This window comes from Coregonus clupeaformis, chromosome 7 (genome assembly GCF_020615455.1).
Source record: "Coregonus clupeaformis isolate EN_2021a chromosome 7, ASM2061545v1, whole genome shotgun sequence".
In the NCBI taxonomy this organism is placed as follows: Eukaryota; Metazoa; Chordata; class Actinopteri; order Salmoniformes; family Salmonidae; genus Coregonus; species Coregonus clupeaformis.
The window spans coordinates 24,859,290-24,887,053 of record NC_059198.1 but is presented as its reverse complement, the minus strand read 5'-3'; the positions used below and the strand labels follow the sequence as shown (position 1 = coordinate 24,887,053).

General features: G+C 43.2%; 2 protein-coding genes across 6 annotated transcripts; one reads left to right on the top strand and one right to left on the bottom strand.

Moving 5' to 3' along the window:
- Positions 1–4,933: 4,933 nt before the first annotated feature.
- LOC121570510 (zinc finger protein Gfi-1b-like) lies at positions 4,934–7,683 on the top strand. Its single transcript, XM_041881971.1, has 5 exons — positions 4,934–5,278; positions 5,490–5,662; positions 6,016–6,159; positions 6,275–6,440; positions 6,656–7,683. The coding sequence occupies exons 1-5, from the start codon at positions 4,975–4,977 to the stop codon at positions 6,850–6,852; spliced, it is 984 nt and encodes a 327-aa protein (XP_041737905.1). The 5' UTR covers positions 4,934–4,974; the 3' UTR covers positions 6,853–7,683.
- A 752-nt stretch (positions 7,684–8,435) lies between these two features.
- On the bottom strand, positions 8,436–21,575 carry LOC121569438 (transforming growth factor beta receptor type 3). Of its 5 annotated transcripts, XM_041880406.2 has the most exons (19): positions 20,930–21,118; positions 17,882–17,997; positions 16,822–16,991; positions 16,589–16,726; positions 16,150–16,324; positions 15,881–16,046; positions 15,568–15,712; positions 15,025–15,217; positions 14,654–14,826; positions 14,327–14,482; positions 13,445–13,531; positions 13,103–13,300; positions 12,153–12,701; positions 11,991–12,069; positions 11,623–11,682; positions 11,253–11,354; positions 9,379–9,383; positions 9,155–9,239; positions 8,436–8,941 (listed from the first exon to the last, which is right to left on the bottom strand). In XM_041880406.2, the coding sequence occupies exons 2-18, from the start codon at positions 17,943–17,945 to the stop codon at positions 9,180–9,182; spliced, it is 2,520 nt and encodes an 839-aa protein (XP_041736340.2). In that variant the 5' UTR covers positions 17,946–17,997; positions 20,930–21,118; the 3' UTR covers positions 8,436–8,941; positions 9,155–9,179. The 5 variants fall into 5 exon arrangements, with proteins under 5 accessions (XP_041736340.2, XP_041736339.2, XP_041736338.2 ...); XM_041880405.2 differs by having other exon boundaries at positions 8,436–9,239; XM_041880404.2 differs by lacking the exon at positions 9,379–9,383.
- Positions 21,576–27,764: the final 6,189 nt, after the last annotated feature.

The window sequence follows — 27,764 nt, the reverse complement described above, 5'->3', positions numbered from 1 at the left end:
TAGGACTGACTGTATGACTGACTGTAGGACTGGCTGTAGGACAGGCTGTTTGACTGGCTGTAGGATTGACTTGGACTGGCTGTAGGACTGGCTGTAGGACTGACTTGGACTGGCTGTAGGACTGGCTGTAGGACTGACTTGGACTGGCTGTAGGACTGGCTGTAGGACTGGCTGTAGGACTGGCTGTAGGACTGGCTGTAGGACTGACTTGGACTGGCTGTAGGACTGGCTGTAGGACTGGCTGTCAGACTGACTTGGACTGGCTGTAGGACTGGCTGTCAGACTGACTTGGACTGGCTGTAGGACTGGCTGTAGGACTGGCTGTCAGACTGACTTGGACTGGCTGTAGGACTGGCTGTAGGACTGGCTGTAGGACTGGCTGTCGGACTGGCTGTAGGACTGGCTGTAGGACTGGCTGTAGGACAGGCTTCCCTTACACCATTCTATGCTCTGTTGCTGTACGCTTGTGGACAGCTGAAGTAGGTCTGCCCATCACCATTGCAGAGTGTGCACTTGCTTTCACTCGTGCACTCTATGGACTTGTGACCGAACTCACTGCATCTCCAGCACTTGACAGTCTTGCAATCCTTCCCCTGGTGGTCCGTGGCGTTACAGACATAGCAGCGGGTGGTCTGTCATGAGTAGAAGATTCTGTGCTGTTTGGCCCCAGCATGATGTTGTTGGGGATCTCTACAGCTTCACCATCTGTTCCTCTCTTGGTCTGGACCTTGTACCTCCTTAGGCCATACCATATCCCATTGTTGTCTACTGGTTTCAAGGCAAGCTGAAGGAGAGTGCAGTAATGTTGCAGATACAGCTCTATGTCATGGTCAGAGACTCTTGCTGTCCGGAAATGACCGTTATAATCTTCTCATCCATGTTGAATGGGGACTCCACTTCCCAGTCACTCCAATTCTGCTCATGTGCATTTGCATTGCGGCGCTCAAGAAACTGGCGTAGGGGGTTGTCTGAGAAGAAGCACATTTCATATTCTCACCGGTTTGGGAGGGCTATGTAAGAATAGACATCTGCAGCAGTGAATCACTGGGAGTCGAGCAGTAGGTTTTCAGCCAGTAGGTTTTCTACTAGGCACCTGTCCTTCCCCAACAAAACGCAGCCTAACCCAGAGTTGCTGAGGTCGGGCTGCATAGCTCCCAAGATTGGGAGCCATGATGGAAAATTTGCTCAGTTGTGATCAACGAGGGGGACCACGGCAGCTAGACCGCGTCCTAACATTGTGTGTTCACTAGTTGAGTCCAACCCCAAGTCGCTCTCTGACCAGATATAGTCTTGTGTAGTCCTGTCACTCCATTCGCTCTTGTGATGCTGGTTTCATAACCACAGCCTTATACAGGCTGCTTAAATGGAGCTCAGAACAAGGAGCATACTGGAACGCAAGGGCACATATCACAGTGGAAAGCAGAACAGGTGAGACAAAAACAAAGAAAAGTAAAAGTACACTAAATGCCAACCAGCCATAACCCCTCCCCCCTCCCCCCCCCCCCTTCCCCCTCCCCCTCCCCTCCCCTCCCCCCCTCCACCCCAGACCCCAGAGATTCAGGTTCCTAGAAAGGCAGGAGCAGCAGTAGGGGAGGAGAGGGACGGATGTAGGGAGAGAAGCCCCTGAACCCCCCCCATCAGAGACGAGACACAAACCCACTAAGCCCACCACCCCATCTCAACAACCTGCCCTTCCCTCGCCTGCACTCCCTGAAACCCTGGGGAGAAGGCTGCCAGCCCCTCGCCACAGTAACCACAGTGCTCTGCCAAGCTCCACTCCAGAACATCAAGGCAGTGGCACACTCAACTCCACTGTCTGCTTCTCACAGGATACAATACACTGAGTGTACAAAACATTAAGAACACCTGCTTTTTCCATGACATACAGTAGACTGACCAGGTAAATCCAGGTGAAAGCTATGATCCCTTATTGATGTCACTTGTTAAATCCACTTCAATCAGTGTAGGCGCACCAGTTTGTGTCAAGAACTGCAACGCTGCTGGGTTTTTCACACTCAACAGTTTCCCGTGAATATCAAGAATGGTCCACATTGGAGTCAACATGGGCAAGCATCCCTGTGAAATGCTTTAGACACCTTGTAGAGTCCATGCCCCGACAAATTGAGTCTGTTCTGAGGGCCTCTGACCTGTTTCAATCTAAGGTGTCGTGTGCTGAGTCATACAGTGATCTCCAATGTAGTTTTCACTGTCAATGAACATCAGCAATAACACACAGTTATTTTGGCCATCTCTAACCGGTGCCCCCGCACATTGACTCTGTACCAGTACCCTCTGTATATAGCCTCCCTACTGCTCTTTTATTTTACTGCTGGTCTTTAATGATTTTTTATTTTAAATGTATCTTTTTTTTTTTTACTTAACACTGCATTGTTGGTTAAGGGCTTGTAAGTAAGCATTTCACTGTAATGTCTACACCTGTTGTATTCGGCGCATGTGGCAAATACAATTTGATTTGATTTGATCTCACCTTTACTTTACTTCACTTGTTTAGTAAAATCCTGTCATCTTCTAGCAGCTCTTTTCACCTTTGTTCTAGTGTGGGAGAGTGTTTCTATTTCTGTGGTGGAGAATTAAATTACCTCAGTCACACGAAGAGAGTTGTGTGGGTTGCGTATTATACACACACCACACTACATAGACACCAGTGATGTGTGTCAATAACCTCAGATAGCAAGATGACGTGGTTAAAGTAAAGGTTCCTAAAGGTTTTTATGTGAGACTTAAAAATAGGTATTTAAACACAATGAAGTGACCTTAATGTACACACTTGCCTACAGTCAGACTGTGGCTAGCGGTATCTCCACGTTACCTGTGACTTAGTCGCATAGAACATTGACTCTCAGACCAAGATGGATAGGTTTGGATGTGTGCTTGGTCCTTCCTAGTGCACGGTAGCAGGAGCAGTCCTCTCTAGAGGAAAGACAACAGGTAAGATGCAAACAACAAGCTGAACATCAACAGCACATGTTTCCATTACAGAAGTTGGTTACCAGTTGTGAATATCAGATTTTTCCATTTTTTATTCTCATTCAATTAAAAACTAAAACAAAGGAAAAACAGTTTATCTAGCTGATAGACTATTTCTGATTAGAACATATTTGGTGTAGATTAGAATACATCTTGAAAAAGGACCAATAATATGCATCATTGTCACATACTATATTATGTGTGTTAGAGTGAAATGAATGTTACAGTATGAGTTTAATAGATGTCGTTGTTTTATTTCTAGCCTTTAGCTAAATGCTTTGAATTGTACGCTGAGAGGTATAGACTTTGAATGCACTGTAAAGGTTGCATGGTCGGTTTTCTGTTGAGCTTTCCCACAATCCTTTGTTCAGCAACTGTTTCAAAATCAAACCAAATCAATTGTTTTCTCTTATGTCATCTAGTAACGGAGGATTAAGAAAAGGGGATGTTACTGACACCAAAGAGAGAACAACCACTACACATTCAACTGTGCATTCAAGTGGTAAGTTAAACAATTCTGCCTCTCTCCTCCAGATTTCAACTTTATAATATGAGATTGGTGTTTCATCTTTTGCATGATTTGTATTGAATTTGAGGATCAATTCAGTACAGATATAAATCATTCTAATACATTTAACTGATGAGCACAAAAAAATATTAGATATTTTTAGGATTGGGCTTGACTGAAAATGGACCAAAATAGGCTATTGTTTTTGCAAAAGGTTGTGTTGTTTATGAATGTACAGCTAGGTGATTAATGGTCCAAAAAAATATATTCAGATAATGTGTAGAATTGTGAATATCATTAGGAGAATTGCAAAGGAAACATGTTGCATTTGTCATTTGATTGCATTGCATGGTAGGATTGTGCGCTATTTGATGAATGATTTGGTTACATATGTCATATTTAGACATTTTTTAAAAAATTATAAAGATGTGGATCTATTTAGTAAAAAGCTCAAAATGATTTATTTATCACAACAGATCGTGAGATTTCAGTTTGAATTGCTTGACTCTAAAACAATGCCAGAGTAGGGTAGTCCTCAGAGAAAGACCTGCTTTTGAAAAGTTTTTTTAAAAACAGTTTGCAGGTGGCCGTGCTGCATTTCTAACCCAAACCACAGGCTTTGGCATTTTAACTGAATATTTATCAACAGGTGTGTGTTTCACATTTACATAAGAAGATAAGGAATACTAATGCAGAGCAACATGAGTGACATTACAGCTTACTATAAGTACGATGTGTAGAAATTTTCGGCAATCTGTAATTGTATATTTTCACAGATAAATTGTAAAAAAACGTTTTGATTGTTTTTTTTCACAAATTTGGTGAATGATTGTTACATTACGTGGAAAATAAATTAATGAAAGTTAATGTTATCAAAAAATGTATTATCTCAAATTTTGTTATCTCTTACAGTAGAAACATCTTTATCCAGTATATCAAAACTATTTTATGTTCATTACTTAATTGCAGCAATATTTAATTACGATCCAAACACATTTCACATTCTCCAGAAATTCTGTAAGTGAGGTGAATGATTCTGTGGATAAATACACTGAGTGTACAAAACATTAAGAACACCTGCTTTTTCCATGACATAAAAATTGAATAAAATAAAATAAAAAATGTATATATATGTATGTCATTTTTTATGACATACAGTAGACTGATCAGATACATCCAGGTGAAAGCTATGATCCCTTCTTGATGTCACTTGTTAAATCCACTTCAATCAGTGTAGATGAAGGGGAGGGGGGTGTTCCTAATGTTTGGTATACTCAATGTATTTCTTTAGGGCATTGGTATTTGTAGAAAATTAAATGAAAAATCTACAAATAATATTAGTTAGTTGTTGTTCTTTAATAAAGAATCTGTCATTAAGTTGTGAGTGAATTTCAAATGACTCCTCGTCTTGTCTCTTGTCTGTGTGTAGGTATTTATCTCGCTCACACTCTCCACCTTCCTCTTGCCTCAGCTCTGTCATGCCTCGCTCATTCCTGGTCAAGAGTAAGAGACCAGGGTCTCATCCCCCTTGCTTCTCTAAAGGCACCAAACACACAAACCCTGACCAGCCACAACCTCATACAAATCATCACGACAGGCAGAACAGGGCGTGGCAGGAAGTAAGGTCCCCACATCGGAGCCCCTTCCATGAGGCCCAGGACAACCTGTGCTCAGGGTCAGAGGTCAAAGACACCCTGGACTACCCCTGCCCTAGCTGGGACACCATGGCAACCAGACCACACAGCACCTCGCCAGCTGACCTCTGGACCAGCTGGTCTGCAGGTGCCTGACTGATCCTGACTTTATGGCACTACACTGTCTATTTATTGTAAATAAGAAATAAGTAGATATAGATATTTGTATTTATTTGTATTCCATCGTGTGAAACACTTCAAATTGCCTACATTTGATTGTCATAACTATCTTTATCAACTATCTATTTATCAACTATCTATTTCAAACTCAATCCACTGGTATGTCACTTATTCCACAGAAACCCCAGGGTATGATGGTGTGGAGCCTTCCGAGTCTGCCCTGCTCTGGTCCCTACAATGGCCCCGGGGCCCTGACAGAGAGAGGGAGCTGGAGAAACTGGTCCATTTCTTACTGAGCCACAGGCCACATATGGACCACAACTCCACCAGCCCATGCCCCCTCTGTGAAAAGGTAAGAGGAACCAGCAAGGGTCAGGAATTACAATTTAATCAGAACACCACGTCCGCCCTTATTGGGTGTATCGACCAAAAGTGTGTGGTTCCAAGCCATGCAAACCACTTCAGGCATGACCAAAATAGAATAAATGAGATACTGTTTGGTGTTTGTGACCTGAAACAAGAGTGACAGTAGAGTGGTGGAAATTGTACTTGACAGGGCTCTGTGACATGTCAGAAAATGACATAACAGCAGATTTGTTTGGTGTGAGAATAGAGGCTGTGAGGGGTAATTGTGTTGAATATGGCTGACATCTCTGGGAGTATGAGGTACATCTGCTGTTACTCTTAGCTTTCTCTTTTTCTCAGGTCTTGTCCTCAGGAGCTGTACTGAAGACTCATTTACACAAGTCACATGTCAACGTGCATGCAGTCCCATTGGCCACGTCAGCCAAAGCCAGAGAGCACCCCTACGTGTTCAGAAAAGCTCTGGGCATGTACGGAAGACCAAAGGTATATCTAGCAGAAGTACATTGGTGGAGGTCTCTCCACTTCCCAACACAAACTATAAAAAAAAAAACGAAATGGCAAAATCCTAACCACATCTCTGTGAATGTGTGTGTTCCAGGAGCGTAGCTATAGCTGTAAGGTGTGTGGGAAGGTGTTCAAGCGCTCCTCCACCCTGACCACCCACCTGCTCATCCACTCTGACACCAGGCCCTACCCCTGCCAGTACTGTGGCAAGAGGTTCCACCAGAAGTCTGACATGAAGAAACACACCTTCATACACACAGGTGCGGGGAGGTACACTGGAAGGACACATACACAAATGAGCATCGTGTGTTGAACATAGGTCAGCAGGTGTGCGTACATTATAGTACAACTTACACATTGTGCAAAGGTTGCTTCCATCTGGAAGTTAGGATTCTGCCCCACACTGGCTGCTCTCAGAGTATCTCTCTTCTTGAATTCCATGTCACGTCTTGCTGTCTGTCCCTGTCGGTCTCAGGTGAGAAGCCCCACGTATGCCAGGTGTGTGGCAAGGCCTTCAGCCAGAGCTCCAACCTCATCACCCACAGCCGTAAACACAGCAGCTACAGACCCTTCAGCTGCACACACTGCCAACGCAGCTTCCAGCGCAGACTGGACCTACAGCACCACCAGGAGACCCAGTGTGTCTACAGCAGCATGTACTCACAGAGCTGAGGCATAATGGACATTTAGCATTACTCAAGTACTGTATGTAGCACAAGAATGAGTGCTTTGTATAGAGATTGTTGACCGGTATTTGCAGTTTCGTGTTTATATAGTACTTTGATTAGTGACTGAGGCTAAGCACATGACTTGTGTTCAAGTTATTTGGGCATTTTTTTTGTGGATTTATTTTCGCTCGCTGCTTTTCAGGTTGACCCTTTGGATAGTGCCTTGAAGGGAAGAGGTTCCTGTACCTGATCACTTTGTTAACATCTCTAGCAATGCCATATACTGTCTAGTGTATGGGCTGGATTCAATCCATAGCACAGAAGATCAACGTTGTAGCGTGGTTTAAATTTAAAGATAACTTTCGATTGAGCCGGCATACAGTATGCAGCGTTTACCGTGAATGCTGTCTCCGCCAACGCGGAAACGTTGCCTTTAAATTTCAATCGCACTTTAACGCCGAACTTCAGCGCTATGGATTTAATCCAGCCCTTAAGGCTCTAGTCTTTACTGTGCTTCTAAAAAAGACACCTTATTATAAAAAGGTGGTTTGTAGCGAGACTAAGCAAACCCCTATTTCCCACTGTAATTGGCCATTTTCCTCAGAGAGTGGTGCAATTGTAGCTCCCATTGTTGATGTATGAATGAAGCTGCCATTTTCACTTTACTGAGGCAGCCCACCCAAGGGGATAATTTACATTCAGGTCATGGGGAACATGTGAAAAATAACGTCTTTGACTGCTGTACGAGTAGAGAGAGACAATGATTATGTTGAAATCATGCTCCACAATTATGGTGAGACAACTTGACTGTATATTTTTCAGTGTCACAGCCTGGTCAGCATGAGTATATATAAAAAGGGATTTAGATTTAAATATTAAATATTACAAATTAAATACTTTAAGTTTAGCATTTCATTGTTTTCACCCACACTTTATTTGAAGATAAAACACAAAAACTCTTGTCACAGATATTTAATTTATATAGCGATCAGCACAGATAATATCAAACAAAGGGTCACAGTTACAACATAGATATATACAATAAGGGTCTGGATAATGGCAATTCCCCTCACACATACTGTATTCTACTCATGACATATCTTTGACTTCATGTGTTCCTCCTCTCTAAACTCTGTAGTGCTTGTTTCTGTTGTAACCTTCCTCCTCTTTTGCACTCAGAACAGCCTCAATTCGTTGGGGCATGAACTCTACAAGGTGTCGAAAGCGTTCCACAGGGAAGCTGGCCCATGTTGACTCCAATGCTTCCCACAGTTGTGTCAAGTTGGCTGGATGTCCTTTGGGTGGTGGACCATTCTTGATACACACGGGAAACTGTTGAGCGTGAAAAATCCAGCAGCGTTGCAATTCTTGACACAAACCGTTGCGCCTGGCACCTACTACCATACCTCGTTCAAAGGCACTTCAATATTTAGTCTTGCCCATTCAACCCTCTGAATGGCACACGTACACAATCCATGTCTCAATTGTCTCAAGGCTTAAAAATCCTTATTTAACCTCTCTTCTCCCCTTCATCTACACTGATTGATGTGGATTTAACAAGTGACATCAATAAGGGATCATAGCTTTCACCTGGATTCACTTGGTCAGTCTATGTTATGGAAAGAGCAGAAGTTCTCAATGTTTTGTATACTCAGTGTACATGTATTTACACATACAAACGCCCGCACACCAGACCTGGGTTCAAAAACTATTTAGGGTGTTTCAATTACTTTCAAAAGACATTTCGAAGTAAGTATATATTGGAATGTATTTGGAAATACAAATGTTCAAATACTGCATGCATTTGAACCCAGGTCTGTTTGGTCCTAGGGGTTTTTGAAATAAGTATTTGAAAACATTTTCGGCTATTTATAGGAAGTTATTAGAAAATAATTTCAAATACTTCAAATAGAAATTGCTGATTTGGCCACATTATTCAAAAATACTAAAATACACAGAAAAGTAGTATTTAAATAACAAATACTTAAATACGCATGTATTTGAACCCAGGTCTGACACACTCACATACACACACCAGATGTTTAATCTTCTGTCCCACTTTACCCTTGGTCTCAGATTTACCAGAGAAAACCCTGAAAATGAGATAGAGAACGATAATATCGTATTTCTTACACATGATACAAGATATCACTATTGCAATCTGCAGGTGCTTGACTAATTCACATAGGGCGATAGTGCCACCATGATAAGCCTATAGTATACTAGTCTAAATTTGACATTCTCTTTACTTTGTGGTCCCCCAGCTGTTGTGTGTGTTGCTCCACTCTTATCACGTTCCATCTCACCTCTACACAGAGCTGTTGGAAGAGTCTAATAAAGCAGGGTTAGTATTCTCGAGCAGGCTCCCTCTTCTGGTTGGTGGAGGAGCTCCTGCAACCAATCACATGTCAAGTGTGTCACTAACGTTTATACATGCTGAATAAACCCACTATTTATCTCAAAAATAGTAAGAAAGTCGTAATAGTGTCTACACAACAGGTGTAGACTAATAAGTGAAATGCTTACTTACGGGCCCTTCCCAACAATGCAGAGAGAAAGAAAATAGAGAAATAATAGAAAAGTAAAACAAGTAATAAAAGTAATAATAAATACACAATGAGAACAATAACTTGGCTATATATACGGGGTACCAGTACCGAATCGATGTGCAGGGGTACGAGGTAATTGAGGTAGATATGTATAGTACCAGTCAAAAGTTTGGACACACCTACTCATTCAAGGGTTTTTCTTTATTTTTTACTATTTTCTACATTGTAGAATAATAGTGAAGACATCAACACTATGAACTAACACATATGGAATCATGTAGTAACCAAATAAGTGTTAAACAAATCAAAATATATTTTATATTTGAGATTCTTCAAAGTAGCCACCCTTTGCCTTGATGACAGCTTTGCACACTCTTGGCATGCTCTCAACCAGCTTCATGAGGAATGCTTTTCCAACAGTCTTGAAGGAGTTCCCACATATGCGGAGCACTTGTTGGCTGCGTTTCCTTCACTCTGCGGTCCAACTTATCCCAATCCATCTCAACTGGGTTGAGGTCGGGTGATTGTGGAGGCCAGGTCATCTGATGCAGCACTCCATCACTCTCCTTCTTGGTCAAATAGCCCTTACACAGCCTGGAGGTGTGTTGGGTCATTGTCCTGTTGAAAAACAAATGATATTCCCACTAAGCGCAAACCAGATGGGATGGCGTATCGCTGCAGAATGCTGTGGTAGCCATGCTGGTTAAGTGTGCCTTGAATTCTAAATGAATCACAGACAGTGTCACCAGCAAAGCACCCCCACACTTCACGGTGGGAACCACACATGCAGAGATCATCCGTTCACCTACTGCGTCTCACAAAGACACGGCGGTTGGAACCAAAACCTCAAATTTGGACTCATCAGACCAAAGGACAGATTTCCACTGGTCTAATGTCCATTGCTCGTGTTTCTTGGCCCAAGCAAGTCTCTTCTTCTTATTGGTGTCCTTTAGTAGTGGTTTCTTTGCAGCAATTCGACCATGAAGGCCTGATTCGCGCAGTCTCCTCTGAACAGTTGATGTTGAGATGTGTCTGTTACTTGAACTCTGTGAAGCATTTATTTGGGCTGCAATCTGAGGTGCAGTTAACTCTAATGAACTTATCCTCTGCAGCAGAGGTAACTCTGGGTCTTCCTTTCCTGTGGCGTTCCTCATGAGAGCCAGTTTCATCATAGTGCTAGATGTTTTTTGCGACTGCACTTGAAGAAACTTTCAAAGTTCTTGAAATGTTCCGTATTGACCTTCATGTCTTAAAGTAATGATGGATTGTCATTTCTCTTTGCTTATTTGAGCTGTTCTTGCCATAATATGATATTGGTCTTTTACCAAATAGGGCTATCTTCTGTATACCCACCCCTACCTTGTCACAACACAACTGATTGTCTAAAACGCATTAAGAAGGAAAGAAATGCCACAAATTAACTTTTAACAAGGCACACCTGTTAATTGAAATGCATACCAGGTGACTACCTCATGAAGCTGGTTGAGAGAATGCCAAGATTGTGCAAAGCTGTCATCAAAGCAAAGGGTGGCTACTTTGAAGAATCTAAAATCTATTTTGTTTTGTTTAACACTTTTGGTTACTACATGATTCCATATGTGTTATTTTATAGTTTTGATGTCTTCACTATTATTCTACAATGTAGAAAATAGTAGAAATAAAGAAAAACCCTTGAATGAATAGGTGTGTCCAAACTTTTGACTGGTACTGTACATATAACTAGAAATAAAGTGACAGATAAACAGTAGCAGCAGGTATAGAATGTTCTCTGTTTATTTGTGAATATGGTGGCATAGCTCAGTATTTTGGCCTTTGGTCCAGGAGATAGACCTTAGGACCTGGCCTGTGTGTTTACCTGTGTGAGAGTAGATGCACCACAGCGCCCCCATCAGGCTGATGCCCATAAGGAACGCAACAAACACAATCCCCAACACTGAGCCTGTCTCTACCCCAGAGCCTGGGAGGGAAAAACATGGGAGGGAAAAGTAGTAGTTATGCCAAATCACAGTTAATATCACTGTTGTGATAATACACACATATAGGAACATCCAGGAGTTGATATTATGGTTAGGGTTAGGGTTAGGGTTGAGCCAGGGTGTGGACATGAAGCTAGGGTTAGGGTTGAGCCAGGGTGTGGACATGAAGCTAGGGTTAGGGTTGAGCCAGGGTGTGGACATGAAGCTAGGGTTATGGTTGAGGCTAGGGTTAAGGTTACAGTTACTTACTGCTGTGGGCTGGTGTAGGCTTGGGCAGTTGAACCACACTGGGCATTTGACCTCTCTGACCTAGAGAGAGAAAGAGAGAGAGTTGGATAAAAAGAGAGAAACACCCCTTTACACAGAGTGAAAGTGAACTACTTGGGCGGCAGGTAGCTTAGTGGGTAAGAGCGTTGTGCCAGTAACCGAAAGGTCGCTGGTTCTAATCCCTGATCCGACTAGGTGAAAAATCTGTCAATGTGCCCTTAAGCAAGGCACTTAACCCTAATTGCTCACGTAAGTCGCTCTGGATAAGAGCGTCTGCTAAATGACTAAAATGTAAAATGTACTTCAGGCCCACAGGAGGTGGGCCTGACCATTGACCATCTACTACTCACCAGCAGGTGGCGCCAGCTGTCTGGCCGCACCAACAGGCTGATTGACCAGCATGGGTCTGGAGAGGTTTCTGTACTCACACTAACAGAAGAGAGAGGAGGGTAAGTCATTACTATTAGTCATTAATACTACTAGCCATTATAAATATAGAACATGTACTGTACCTGTTGGCTGGGTAGTTTAGATACGAGGGCAGGGATTCGGAGGCCCCAGGGATTCGGACAGCCACTCTGTGTCATGGCCGTTGGAGTCACTGACTCAGGGCCGCACAGACGGATGCTACAGTGCAGGAACTGGACAGAGTTGTTGTAGATGGGCCGAAGGACAAAACTGAACCTCAGTCTGTTTATCTGGTCCTCCTCTCCTCCATCGCTCTCCTTCCTTTTGGCTCGTCCTCCTCTTCCCCTCTTCCCACCGTGTTCTCTTTGTCTCAGTCCTGTTGCCAATCCTGCTTTGTTCCTCCAAGCCCTTCCTGGATGCCTGAACGACAGGCCTCTAGGTACCTCCTCTTCCTCTTCATAATATTCCTCATCATCCTCCTCTTCCTCCTCATCCTCTTGGTCATGTGTCATTTTGCTGAGTGTCAGTGAGGAGTCAGTGGAGCAGCCGTCTCTAATGACTGACCAGCCAGGGGACACGCGGGGGTCCGATAGAGGAGACACTATACAGGACCGCACATCCACACCCCCACCGATGGCCCCCTTGGCTGAAAGCTTGGCAAAAACAGTCAGAGAAAATATGGGTAACACATTACTTTACCATGGTCTTATTACTGTGCTGATATGTTATAAGTAGAGTGTAATAAGTATTGTAATTACACTAGTACTTTGTAGTACTCTGTTAAGTAAAGTGTTAGCTACCAACTACGACCTGCTGTGCTCTACTGCTGTAATAGCAGGGCTACAGAGCTCTTACAGAAGGGCCTTATTGTGACATATCTAGATGTGATTATAATAGCCTTCTGGAGGAAGTCTGCTCTGGCCTTGAGGCAGCTGATACTGTAGAAGACTAGCAGAGGGAGAAACACAAGTAGCTCTTGCAGCAGGAGCTACATCAGCAGACAGGCAGACATACACACAATTAAACACACACACACACAGCCAGGCAAACTGACCTCCACATAGACATGGTTGTCAGCAGTGATGGCACAAGGACCGGTCTGCCTCTGCTCATAGCCCTCTGTAACAAACAGCTGCAGTGAGACCAGTGGGCCGGCCCTGGCCCTGGCCCTGGGGAGAGGCCCCGGCCCCTGTAGAGCGGGCTGCTCCACAGGAAGGCTGGGGGCGCTGGGGACTGCAGCCAAACAGCTGAACTAAGAGGACAATGGAAAAGAGAGGGAGATGTATGGAATGATAAGGACAAGCATAGATATACATGTCTCTCTCTCTCTCTCTCACTAATATGGAGTGAAATTGGACAACACACACAAACAAACACACACGCTATATCATCTCACATGTATGACCAGTGGAGTCCACTCTGTGGGATCCTTGTCTGTCTCATTGCCCACGGCAACCAGAGGCTTGTTTCTCCATAGCAACACCTGAGAGGATGGATAGACACAAAACATGACAAGTAATATACTGTAAGTAAGAGTTGATACACTAGAGCAGTGAGAGACGTCAGTAGATATATTAGTAGATCGTAGTTCATTCACATGCTACACGTCTGTCTCACTGCCTCCCTCCCTCCTCTCCTGCTCCCTTTCCTCCCAGACCTCCACCACTCCCACTACCCTCCCTCCCTCCAGCCCCCAGCTCCCACACTCCCGTCCGCAGGCCTAGCTACAGTCAGGCTGATCAGCAGTGTTCCGGACACTCTGACCTCGGTCACCCATGTGGCGCCTGGGGGAGATAAGACAGACTACTTACATAACCCTCAGGGGCACTTCAGATCACACTAACCAACAACACAATTGCAGCACTGCTCTTCTACTCCTCTCTTCCTCTGCCTTTCTACTGTGTATCTCTCTCAAACTCACACACAGATACAGACACACACACACACATAGTGAGGGGCTCCATAGTGACCTCCATGTCCCTCTCTCCCCCCACCTAAGGGAAGCCCATCCCTGCTCTCTCCCCATCAGATCTGCCTCTGTGATGAGGCTGCCGGACGTCCCTATTACACAGCTCTGCTCTATTTTCTGCTGACTGTGTTTAGCACAGAATCACTGGTAAACGTCTGCACCCAGACTCATGGTTCCATGACCCTTTTGGACTCAATGTTGAACCTCCCAAAAACATGGTGAGACACAAACATTGCAGAAACATCTCACAGAACATGTTAAATGTTCTCTGCAGATATTTTACCCCTTTAAACCACCTCTCTGTCTTACCGCATTTTTGTACTGCACCCCTCTGGGCTCTCCCTGCAGCAGCCCCTCAGTCCCACAGGAAATGACCGGGAATGCCAACAGGAAATGGCTGCTGTTGGACTGGGCCAGGCACTGAGGATCCTGCAGTGTCACCTCCGACACCGGGAGAGACAGGGTCTGTGTGAAAGAGAGCATCACAAAAACTACACTAAGTACCATCATAAAATAAAAAATAAGAACCTACAATACACTGTAGGTCTACATACAGTATATTGGTATTTGTATGCCATAACCTCGCTAGCAGGCTAACACGTTAAACTACCAGTACAACCACATAGTGAAAGTGACCTGCAGAACGTGTCTGTCCACGGCCACGTTGAGTCGTCCGTCATGACACTGCACACTGATGGCCTCCCAGCCCCAACTGGCCATTCCTCCTCCCCCACTGAGCCACTGTCTCAGCCTGCGCTCCTGGACCCACGGGGGCCTGCTGCCCAGCATACGCACAGGGGGGCCACCTTCTGTGGGGAGGACGAGAGGGAGAGAAAGAGAGAGAGAGGGACATAGAATAGCACCTTTTTAGAGATAACATGACCTTCAATATAGGGAGACAACATAATGAATTACGAGAAACACCAACACACTGTTAGGAAACACAAAATAAACCATCCAGTGCACTCACACAATGAGAGACACAAGAGACACACACAGGTCCTGACCTGTCCCTCCCCCAGCCAGTCTGATCACAAAGCGATTGGCCAGGTCAGCCTCTGTGTATGAGGCCACTTTGGGGAAGCCACTCTGATTGGCCCAGCTCAAAAGGTCATGGGTGGTAGAGAGGTCAGAGGTGAGCATGCTAGTCAGTGTCAGGTCAGGCTCCGGAGGGTAGAGTGGGGACACACTGTTGGAGGACTGAGATGAAAGAACAAGAGAGAAATGGTCCAAAAAAAAAAAGAAGGGATGTTTCTGTTACAAGATAACCTGACAAGCCCCGTCAAAGCCAAGTTGAATGGGTTTATTTAACAACAAGATAACCTGAGAGATATGTCCATTGATATTTTGAACTCACGTTCAGCTTGGCCTTCACTCAATGATTGTATTGCTCCTTTAATGTATTTAGTTATTTTGTCCATCATAATTTTGTACTTATATCCCTTTTATGACTTTTATACCAAACTCCAGAACAGGTGAAGGACCCATTCTAGCCCACATGATAGGAAAAATACCATAATGTGTCAAGTTTTACTGGATAGGGTCCTCACATAGACAGAGATGTGTCCCCGGAGCCCTGGGACTGTGAGAGCCCAGTTGACTGGAACGGCACTACTGAGGATCAGCACCAGCTTGTGCCAACCAGCGTTGGCCACCGGGGGCACCAGAGAGACAGTCACCTCCACCTGCAGAGAGCTGGGATAGAGGGAGAGACAGGTCACTGAAAGGCATGGAGTGGGAGAAAATGCTTTGAAACTGATTACCGGATAACCCAATACCTGAACATTGTATTACTTGAACAGCTTCAGAGATTGATATTCTTCACATGATTTTATTCACATGCTGGAGACGTCCTAAACTTACCCACAAAGCCCTGACCCTGCTGAATGGAGCTTGATGACATGTACTTCTGGGTCGCCTCCGCCAACTGGAGCACAGCCCTGCACTTCCTGTGGCTGCAGGTCAGAGGTCAGGTAGTTGTGTGACAGGAACAGAGACTGCAGTTGGCACACGCTGGGCATGGTGGTATCTGGAGGGCAGAGGGGAGACTTGGTTGGAAAGGGAGAGAGAAAGACACAAAAACCAGGGTTGTGTATTAGTTGTATGTGTGTGTGTGTGGGGGGCTGGCTCACCCTCTCCCACGCGGACGTAGACACGGTTGGCACTGGCTGTGTGTGTGAGGGAGGACAGGGAGCCATGGCGATGCAGTGCCCAGCGCAGCAGAGCTCGCGGGCGGAAAGGCAGAGAGGGCACTGGCTGCACCCGCACTGCCAGACTGTAGGGCTGCACTGTAGAGTTAGGAGAGACCTGGGGCATAGAGGGACACTGTGGTTACAGAGAGAGACATGATAACACATAGGCCCCCACAAATGGATGTTTCTATTACTATGTTTCTAAAACAACCCACTTGCACAGACATACACACAAACACACTGGAGGGGTTAGTACTTTTATCAGTTCCTCACGGGAGGAAGCAACTATTCTCTTTTTTTTTTTTTATTGGGGGTTGAATGAAAGATTAATTACTAAAAGAGGTACACACACCACACAAACACGCACGCACAGACTGACCTGCACCAGCACAGGCAGATCCGGGGGTAGTCTCTCGGCTTCCAACCACCAGCTCACTGGCTGCTTGGAGCTCAGTACCAGGATGAGAGTTTGATGGGGGGGACGAGACAGAGACAGGGGCCTCAGGAGCACAGTCACCTAGAAGGGAAGAGATGGGGTCAGGGAAGGCAGACGCAACGTATTGGGTGTGTGATTGTGGGTGTGTCCTATTGTGAGGAACAGAGAAGGGGCACCTGTTTGTCAGGGCTGCGTGTCGCTCTCCCCACAGCGATCACATGGGTCTCTTTCTCCCCGCTCTCTCTGGCTGCACAGCCCGGGCCAGCCTCAAAGCGCTCCAACAGCCCCCGCACAGGGTGGAGCGCCCCCGCTGGAGACAGAGAGCACTGCACCTCCCCACCGTCAACTACACAGTTGCACAGACAACCAGAGGTCACTCAAGATGAAGCTACGGCTGTATACTCTGTTTACAGGGAACAATGAGGACAAACTAATATAGATTGGGTCCCTGAAGGGAGAAACAAAACACTTGATGTCCCTAAAAAAGACAATACAGAGAGACCATCCGAACTAGGAATGAGGTTTGGTAATATGCAGGATGGATGGGGTCAGCAGCACATGCACATCAGCAGACTCTCTGCTCTCACTGACAAACAGGAGCAACAAGTCTCTGTCAATCCCCCACATAAACACTCTACTGCTCCACTCGACTGCTCTGCTCTCAGACAAGCCCTCTCACTCAGCCTCTCTGTCTACGTCTCAGTATGTCTCTGGTTCTTGCTCTCTTATTCCTGGAAGTGGATGTTGGCCCACTATTACTAAAAGACAGCTTGATGTTCTCGGACTGAACAGAGCTAACTGGGGAATGCCCCCCTACTGAACTTTCAACCGTTTTCTTTAGTCTCTGAATATTCCACTTTCACTTTGCTAAACTAAAGTCTGACCTTTGAGACATAGCTCTTGAAAGCAAAGTCACTCTGGGAGGTACTTTTGAGACAAAGTAGTAAAGTTGACCTATTCAGTATGGAAACATCCCGTAGAATTAATAGTACCTCTATAACTGTCTCCTACTTCTTCAAATAATATCTTAAATAATCCCATAGCACACCCCCATAACACCCCCCCACTAGCACTGACTTTGCTGACAGCTACTTTATTGAGGAAAAATGTACTTACTATGACTGCGATATGTGGTTGTTCAACCTAGCTATCTTAAGATGAATGCACTAACTGTAAGTCGATCTGGATAAGAGCATCTGCTAAATGACAAAAATGTAAATGTCTTGTTTCGCTTACTTGCTGTTCTCTCCCCCAGTAGAAAGAGGCAGAAGAGAATCCACCCTGTCCCTGACACCATCATCAGGACTGTTCTCCAGCAGTGAATTCAATGGGAGAGTCCCTCTTGCAACATCCTGAGGGGGAAAAGAGAGTGATTAATACAGTGGTCTAGACGGAGTCTTTAACAAGAGACCAAGTTCTCCATGTGCATAATGTTATATAGGAAAGGCTGAGAGAATGGATGGATAATATGTGTCCAAATAGAGGAGGAACACATACTAGAGCAAGGACAGAGTTTATACCCAGGGAACAAACAACATTACAAAGTAATCTCTCCCACTGGATTCTCATTATCGCTGCATTATACATTTACATTTACGTCATTTAGCAGACGCTCTTATCCAGAGCGACTTACAGGAGCAATTAGGATTAAGTGCCTTGCTCAAGGGCACATCGACAGATTTCTCACCTAGTCGGCTCGGGGATTAGAATCAGCGACCTTTCGGTTACTGGCACAACGCTCTTAACCACTAAGCTATTTTGTTGTGCTGTTGTTACATATGTCCGATAGTGTTGTTACATATCATTTGAGCTGCGTGCACCACAAGCAAATTCATTGTATCATTTCACTTTGCCTGTAAGAACCATGATCAGCACAGCATGTCAAATTAGGCTTCACTGTAGTGCCTTCCATCAACCTACCAAAGGTTGCACCTTAGCAGAAAACTGAATGTCAGTGAATGCCAGTAGCTCGTGGGCTGTCAATGAGTAGCTCGCAAGTAGATAGTGAGAAATAATCAGTAGGCCTAATATTACATGATTAAATCTGTGAAATACTTTTCCTCCCAAAGCTCTTTACAGGCATTTATCACCATTCTGCATTTTTGCCATCTATTTTCCCAACTTCAAATCAGTTAACTCACATTGTTAAAATGTTTTCATTAAGTTACAAAAGTAAGAGTTCTGGCTGAGCCCCATATGCGAGCGCACCATGGCCGCTTCGCGGTTACAATGAAGCCAAGCGGTGTCTGTATGCGCCTATGTTCCAAATGAAAAAGCATAGGATATTTGGATCTCCATAAAACACCTCTGCTTACGGGCCTGGCTCCACGAAGGGGCAAAAGGAGTCTTAGCCCCCTCAGTTGAAAGTTGTGCCACTTCCGTTTTATGTCTCTATATAAAAATAGCAAGAAAGTTCAAATTGAGTGACAGGTTGGCGCAAAATCTCTATCTCCGCTGCGCTGTGCGCAACGCAGAGTGTGTGTGTGTGTGTGTGTGTGTGTAGGTGGGCTATGGAAAGCCACTTGGCGGTTAGGTATGACTCCTTTGGGTTTCCATAAAAAGCGAGAAAAAACGCTTCTCATCTGTGGTAGGCTAGGTAAATAACGTGATATGCCTCCACCTGTAATATTTGATTTAGATTTATAAGGAAGGGGTCAAGTTTGCAGTTAAAGCCCCACCACTACAGAGTTTAGTTAGCTTCTTTGCTAGTTGTAAAAGGTGTTAGTGTTATTAGCCTATTTAGCGCTAACCAGATAATCTGCCACTGCCACGATGGATATCAGAAACGAAACCAGAGGCCGCCGCCGCCAAGCACAGCAGCGATGATGCTCCGCTTGAAGAGCCTACTCCCCCTTCCACAAGTGCCACCAGGATAATGGCTCCACAGCCCCCTCCACCTGTTCCTGATGATCTTGGAACAGAGAAGCCAGCCCAGGTTAGCCTAGAATCCTACCCTAGCTGCAGGCTTTCTGTCCAAAAACGTTCAATTAATAGCAACTGTTTCATAGGATGAGAGTGGCTGCAATACTCGGTTATTACAGATGCAGCATTTCGGTTCCCATGTCAAAAGTTCTGTATTGGGTCCAATGCTAACGCAGACAAGGCCTTCACCCAAAGCGGGTATTCTAACTGGAAGCATGCTATTGATAGAACCAAAGGATTCGCTAGGAATGCATGAAGCAAGGAACATTTGAAATGCACGGCACTGTGGAAAGAAAATAAAGTTTTAAGTGCTATGGGAACTGAGGTGTCAACATTTGTTAATGATAGGCAACTGGCAAGAACCCATTTTCCACTTTGACAAATTATCAGAACCTCCTCACATTCTTCTCACATTCTGGACAGTATCACACTCTTGGTGAAATGTTTCTTCTCTGTGTTCTGCCAATTGCAACTCTCAAACATTTGTCAATAACATGCATTAAAGGCTAAATCTGTGATTTCGAAACGCCTGACTGATAAGATGAGGGATTGGGCTGCAGAAATGTAACCACTCTCAAATTGCAATACCATGCAATCAGGTCTGATATTCAATGAGATCGATATGATAGTATTAAACATATTTTGACTCCATTCATTGTTTGTTTACATAGACTACAAATAGGTATGTACATCTGACCTTGGCCTTGTTGCTTACACAATGCAATATGATCAAAGTCAAAGACCTATACCCACTTATCTCATAATTATCCTGTGTCTATCTTTATTCTGTGTCTGATAGCCTACACACATCATATAATGCTGTGAGACAGAATTGGAGGTCGTTGTTCGGCACCGGTTGACCAGTTTATTGTCCTTTGGTGGCGAATAAGGATCAGAGGACAGTCCAGACAACACACACCGACTCATTGAGATAATGACAAGTCAATAACTGGCGCGTAAAACACTAATCAATTCTATTCAAACTTGCCCAGAAAGAACACCACGAACTGCAAAACACCCGCCACTGGGGCCAGAAACCAACATTTTACAATTGATTGGCCTATGAGTATGCAAAGGTATACACGTAATTGTTTTCTCTAAAAGTGTAATTTAAAACAGTTTTTATATTATTTGTCTCATGTTGCTGAATCCCTGGGCTAATTCATGACAAATATTTAGAACTTCACTCGAAGAAGAAATGGATTAGCCCAGTCACAATTCACTGCGGCTAGAAATAAAAGAAAAACACATAAAATAGGCAATAGACCTACAACGGTTCAATTTACACGGACCACAACTCACAGCACTTCGAAGATCTCTCCTAACTTCTGAATACAGGCTATAATAAAAGTCGTAACTCACCTGTGACAGTTCCCCGTGGAGCTGGACGTTGTTTGCAAACTGTTGATCAACTATTGATTCTCAGGTTGAGACCAATCAATCATTGGTTAAGACCAGTGACCACAGGATTGTGTTGCGTATATCACCGTGGGCTACACACCCTCCCTCACCTCTCCCTCTCTCGCGTATATCACCGTGGGCTACACACCCTCCCTCACCTCTCCCTCTCTCTCTCTCTCTCTCTCTCTCTCTCTCCTCTCTCTCTCTCTCTCTCTCTCTCTCTCTCTCTCTCTCTCTCTCTCTCTCTCTCTCTCTCTCTCTCTCTCTCTCTCTCTCTCTCAGACACACACCCCCTGTGCAAGAACACACACCCACTAACTTGGACCAATACTAGAGGAAATATACAGAAAATTGCTTTTACCAAATCTATGTGCGGATTCAGGCGTCCGGAGACACACTGGATGGCATTTCAGATGGGATATTGCCTTGACATCATCATTTCCGATAAGCCAAAGAAATCAAAAGTGAAGACAACTTGATTTTTTTTTAGGTGGGATACGGAGTTTAAAAAGATTCCCGCGAAATAGTATAAAAGCCAGGGGAGGAGCAAGGAATGGGGCGATAGACTGGAGAGAGAAAAGTGAATAGGCTGTAAAAACGCACAGAAACGTAGACGGCAACAGGAAGAAGAGTGAGAGAGGATGAAGCGTAAAGGGGAAGAGGAGGGATGGTGGGAGGGTAAATAAATAGGAGAGGAAGGCTGGACTTGAGAAGTTGGAGAGGCAGGGGGAAAGTGAGAGGAATGCAGAGGGGGAAAGAAAGGAAAGCGAGATAAATGAGGGATGGAGAAAATAATTAGACCATTAAGTACACTGTAATTATTTCTATTCAATTTACAATTGTAAGGCAACCAACTGCAATAGGATTGTGAGGATTGTGCTGAACATTTGGGCATATACAGTGCTATGAAAAAGTATTTGCCCCCTTTCTAATTTTCTCTACTTTTGCATATTTGTGATACTGAATGTTATCAGATCTTCAACCAAAACCTAATATTAGATAAAGGGAACATAAGTGAACAAATAACACAACAATTACATATTTATTTCATAAACAAAGTTATGCAACACCCAATTCCCCTGTGTGAAAAAGTAATTGCCCCCTTACACTCAATAACTGGTTGTGCCACCTTTAGCTGCAATGACTCCAACCAAATGCTTCCTGTAGTTGTTGATCAGTCTCTCATGTCGCTGTGGAGGAATTTTGGCCCACTCTTCCATGCAGAACTGCTTTAACTCAGTGACGTGTGGGTTTTCAAGCATGAACTGCTCGTTTCAAGTCCTGCCACAACATCTCAATTGGGATTAGGTCTGGACTTTGACTAGGCCATTCCAAAACTTCCAATTTGTTGCTTTTTAGCAATTTTCATGTAGACTTGATTGCGTGTTTTGGATCATTGTCTTGCTGCATGACCCAGCTGCGCTTCAGCTTCACAGACGGATGGTCTGACATTCTCCATTAGAATTCTCTGATACAGAGCAGAATTCATGGTTCCTTCTATTAAGGCAAGTCGTCCAGGTCCTGAGGCAGTAAAGCATCCCCAAACCATCACACCACCACCACCATGCTTGACCTTTGGTATGATGTTCTTACTGTGGAATGCAGAGTTTGGTTTTCGCCAGGCATTACTGGAACCACGTCGTCCAAAAAGTTATACTTTTGAATCATCTGTCCATAGAACGTTCTTCCAAGAATCTTGATGATCATCCAGGTGCTTTTTGGCAAACTTGAGTCAACTTTTTGGACGAGATGGGTCCCATTATGCCTGGCGAAAACCAAACACTGCATTCCACAGTAAGAACATCATACCAAAGGTCAAGCATGGTGGTGGTGGTGTGATGGTTTGGGGATGCTTTGCTGTCATTAAGGCAAAGGGTGGCTACTATGAAGAATCTAAAATCTATTTTGATTTGTTTAACACTTTTTGGGTTACTACATGATTCCATGTGTTATTTTTTATTTATTTACCCCCTATCTGCATTGAGAATGATGGCCAGGGTAGGTGCAGGGAAGATTGATTATTGAGACTACCTAAATCATATAAACTGGAAAAGCCATCTCAGTAACAGCCATCTCAGGGTGAAAAAAGTCAAACTACTAACAGATTGGATTAGTTTAGAAAAATATATGTTATTTATGTTTGTGTAGCATACGATTAATCAACCAATCAATGCAAAAACACAGGTATTGAAACAAACAATTCTGCTGGGAAATGGTTTTGAGTTGTTTTGAGCAAACATACAATTGTAATTTTACTCAACAAGCTTGTTCAGATTCAGCTCACTTGGAGCAGAGTTTGTTGATTCAACATACAATTGTAAGGCTGCAAAAGGATTGTGAGTTTGCTCAACATTTGGGCATATAGCTGAACCAACATACAGTGTTACCTTCCAAAGGCAAACATGAATTTGTCATTCGACTCAACAAGTTTTTATACATTCAGCTCACTGTGAGTAAAGATTGTTGAGTTGTCACGACTTCGGCCGAGACTGCCTCCCCTCCTTGTTCGGGCAGGCTTCGGCGTTCGTCGTCACCGGAGTACTAACCACTGCCGCACCAATCATCATCACAATTGTTTTGTCTCGTTATCACACACACCTGGTTCTAATCCCCTAATTAGTCTGTGTATAAGTGTTCCCTCTGCCCCCTTGTCGGTGATTGTTTATTGTGAAGGTTAGTGAAGCGCGTGTATTTTGTTCGACGGGAGTATTTTCCAGTGCACCTATTTTGTGCCCTGGAGTGTGTTTGACGCATTTATGCGTAACCCTGTATTTTTGCGGATTAAAGCCTGTTATTCTGTGATTTACCCTCCTGCGCCTGACTCCTTCAACACCACTACATCACATGAGTGAACAAATATTCACACATTAGCTCAATTTCTTGTCCTTCTGAAGTCCACCCAACTCACAGAATAACGCTGATTAAGTAATTGGTTAAATTTGCTTTTTTTTAATGTAGTATAGGCTAACACATAATTGCTCTGAAGTGTGAGTAAACAGATTTCTACCTAAATTGAAAAAGTTTTGAAAGTATTCAGAAAGTACTCAATGTAATGATTGTGTTAAATACACATTTTTAGTTCTTCTTTGCCTGTGTCGCAGGGAAACTATAATTTAATGCCATGAAACTGTTGTTAGATATGATTTTACTGTTATGTTTGCTGGTTTATTTATGTCCCAGACACACATTTTTTATCTGAAATAAATAACAATGTTTCCAGGCTGTCCAGAACAGTATTTCATATTTCTCAGCATTTTATTGGAATGTCAATCTAAATTGAAATGTATCATGGGGAAATGAGTATGTTTGTTCTGTGGACAACAATTTTGAATGTTCTTTTTCTTTGGAATAGGTCTTCTGAGAATAGGTCAGCCTTTTAACTCTCAAGCTACCGCCTGGGGTCATTTTGACCTCAGGGGCATATTTTATTTATCATAGCCCAAAGGTTGTTTATTAAATTCTTCAAATGTTTCATGACTTTATCAATTAACTTGTTCTTAACAAATCTAAATAAATGTTTAGTGTTTCTGTATCAATATTGACTATTTAAAAATTCAAGTCATTTGGGATAATTCTTACCCCAGCCAAAAACATATAAATCTGCCTATAGTAATTGGATAAATAGGACCCTTATTTGAATCTAGGTTTCTCTGGAGACATAATTAAAAGTTAACCATACCACCAGAGGGTGGAGTTGGACCTGTATCTGTGATTTTGACCAGATAGACATATCATCTGCAGAGATATAAAATTAGCTCCCCATTGAACTTTTCTATACCACGCATCGTATGACTGTGTTTAAAACCAAAATGACCTTATTTTTTGTATATAGAAATTTGCCAAAGGTATACAAAGTCTACCTATGGTATACTGCAACACAGAACTCAGATAGAGAGCTGCATTGGAGCGTATTCTCCTCGAAAAGTAGTTATTCTAGGGCATATCTATAAAAGTCTTAATTTGAATTCAGGTTTCTCTGGAATCATAATATTAAGTTATACATATCATCAGAGGGTGGGACCTGTATCACCAGATATACCCTACTTGGCACAGACGTCAGTTCCACGTCTAGTTTAGATTTACATTTGGTTGAGTTGTCAACTAAAGTGAATTCAATCTGAAAGCACCAATTTGTAAATCACTCTGGATAAGAGCGTCTGCTAAATGACGTAAATGTGCCAAGTGGGATAGATCACCTGCAGAGATTGAGCACCTTAAGTACTCGCCCATGGTTATAACTAGGTATTTTTACATTTTAGTCATTTAGCAGACGCTCTTATCCAGAGCGATTTACAGGAGCAATTAGGGTTAAGTGTCTTGCTCAAGACAGATTTTTCACCTAGTCGGCTCGGGGATTAGAACCAGCGACCTTTCGATTACTGGCACAACGCTCTTAACCACTAAGCTACCTGCCGCCCCAGGTATGACCATGTACATTCTTAGCTGTTGTCAAAACAGCTGATAAAAGTCTGTCAGTGGTATGACTACTTTGTAAAACTGTAATACATAAACCAGCTTCTGTCTAAATGTACAAGTAGTGCTGTATTGGTGTGTATTCTCTGAAAAATACTTATTCTACTGAAAATATGATATAAATACCAGAATTCCTATAATATCTTCCAATATTCTATATGTGCAACTTGTAATGATATTTGTGGTGCTATATCATTTGGTTGGTAGTGACTTAGTAGATGTGGGCATGCTTTTTGCAATATTTTTTGGTCATTGTCACTCAGAATCCCTTTTTGAAGTGAATTGAATCCTTTTTGTCAATAAAATTAAGTATATTTAAAATGTTGGTGTACTGCCCCTGTAAAAGGCAGTTGTTTTTACCACACAAATATGACACAATTAATATTTACCTGAAAATTCTGAAAACTAAATGATACTATAATCAAATGATGATAATTTAGCTTTTTAGTACTAATGTGGATTGTACTTTGGAAAAAGCTGCACAAAGGATAAAGGAAAAATTCATATATTTGTTTGACAGAACTGCTAATTAACTGTAATTTTTCAAAGATAACAGTCTATTCTAGCCATCTTTTATTTCAGATAACATTTGTCACGTCTTATGATGTTTTGAGACATAAGTTGATATTTTGCTGTGATTTATGTTTTTTCCAATAGTTTATTCTTGGGGTCAAAATGACCCCAGTTGGTAAACAATGTATGTAAAATATTATGTTGGTAGCTTGAGGGTTAAATGAGCAGACATGCAATCTATCTATCAAAATAAGTATGGCCACTGAAATGAAATGAAAATTCCAGCCTTGGCTGCAATTTATGTGACCATACACTAGTTGCTATCTAGAATCTAAAAGGGTTCTTCGGCTGTCCCGATAGGAGAACCCTTTGAAGAACCCTTTTAGGTTCCATGTAGAACCCTTTCCACAGAGGGTTCTACATGGAACCCAAAATAGTTTTACCTGGAACCAAAAAGGGTTATCCTGTGGGGACAGCCGAAAACCCTTTTGGAACCCTGTAGTGCTTTTATCTTACAGGCTTTTAGGTGGATGAAAAACATCACCATTGCATACTAGTTTTCATCCTAACCAACTCACTTTTGAGTCTCAGTCAGGCCTTCTTTAATTTCCACCTTTCTATGAATAGAAAACATATTTTTCCTTCCATAGCCGTCTTTTTCGTGCAGGCTAATTTAGTCTCAGGTTCTCTGTTCACTTGGAGCTCTCAGTACATCCTCCATCTCCTTTACCTTTACACAGCTAGAGCCAAACCACCCCTGTCTAACTCTGATCACAACACTGTCCAGCTCATTCCCACTTACCGTACAGGTCTCAAGAGCAGTAAACCCCTTGTGAAATCTGTGAATGTCTGGAATGAGGACAGCATAGAATCACCTAAGGGATGTTTTCTGTGTACAGATTGGGACATTTTACATGAGTTAGACATGCACAAGTCAACACAGGTTGTCACAGACTACATACATTTCTGTGTTGACTCGGATACCCAAAAAGACAATAAAGGCATACCCAAACAACACCCCGTACATCACAAAGGAGGTAAAGGACTGGATCAACCGCAAGAGGCAACCATTCAAAAACAAGGAACAACAACAACTGAAATGTGTGCAAAAGGAGCTCAACCAAATGCTCAGAGAGACAAGGAAACAACACATGGAATCAATGGGAAAAAGGAGTTCCTTACAATGAACTCCAAAACAGTGTGGGAGTCGATGAGAACAATCACCAACATGAACCCTGCAAAAGAAATCCTTGCACACACCAGATGAGCTGACCAAAGCCAATTAATTAAATAGTTTTCATGCAAGATTTGATGTACATGACGTCTCTGTTGAGTGTGATAATGTGATTTGCTCCATTGTTATTGATGATTGTGTTCATAGGTTGGAAATCAACCTTATAGTTGTCACTAGAGTCTTCAAGCACACCTGTATGAATAAGGCAACAGGTCCTGATGGCAATCTATGCTTTTCTTCTAAAACAAGTGAAGAGGAACTTACTCCGGCTTGGTGACCTATCTTTCAGAGGTCTGTAGACTCCCACACTGTCCCATCTCTGTGGAAAAAGGCCATTATCACTCCAGTCCCCAAAAAGCCTTGTCCAAAAGAAAATAATGACAATAGACCTGTTGCTCTGACCCCCATCGTAATGAAATGTTTTGAAAATGGTGTGCGAGCTCCGTTCAGATGTGAACCCTGTGTTAGATCCTTATCAATTTGCCTATAAGCAAAGTCGTGGGACTGATGATGCAATCAACACCATCGTGCATCTCATTGTTAAGCATCTGGAAAACCCAGAGGCCTATGCTAGAC

Bases quoted from the DNA above. Each gene is read 5' to 3' on its own strand.
- LOC121570510 (XM_041881971.1), top strand. From the start codon at position 4,975: ATGCCTCGCTCATTCCTGGTCAAGAGTAAGAGACCAGGGTCTCATCCC. The intron at 5,279-5,489 runs GTGCCTGACTGA...CTTATTCCACAG, and splicing joins CTGGACCAGCTGGTCTGCAG to AAACCCCAGGGTATGATGGT. The intron at 6,441-6,655 runs GTGCGGGGAGGT...TGTCGGTCTCAG, and splicing joins ACACACCTTCATACACACAG to GTGAGAAGCCCCACGTATGC.
- LOC121569438 (XM_041880403.2), bottom strand. From the start codon at position 17,945: ATGATGGTGTCAGGGACAGGGTGGATTCTCTTCTGCCTCTTTCTACTG. The intron at 16,992-17,881 runs GTAAGCGAAACA...GCAACTGTGTAG, and splicing joins ACTGGGGGAGAGAACAGCAA to TTGACGGTGGGGAGGTGCAG. The intron at 16,727-16,821 runs GTGCCCCTTCTC...CTTCCCTTCTAG, and splicing joins CACGCAGCCCTGACAAACAG to GTGACTGTGCTCCTGAGGCC.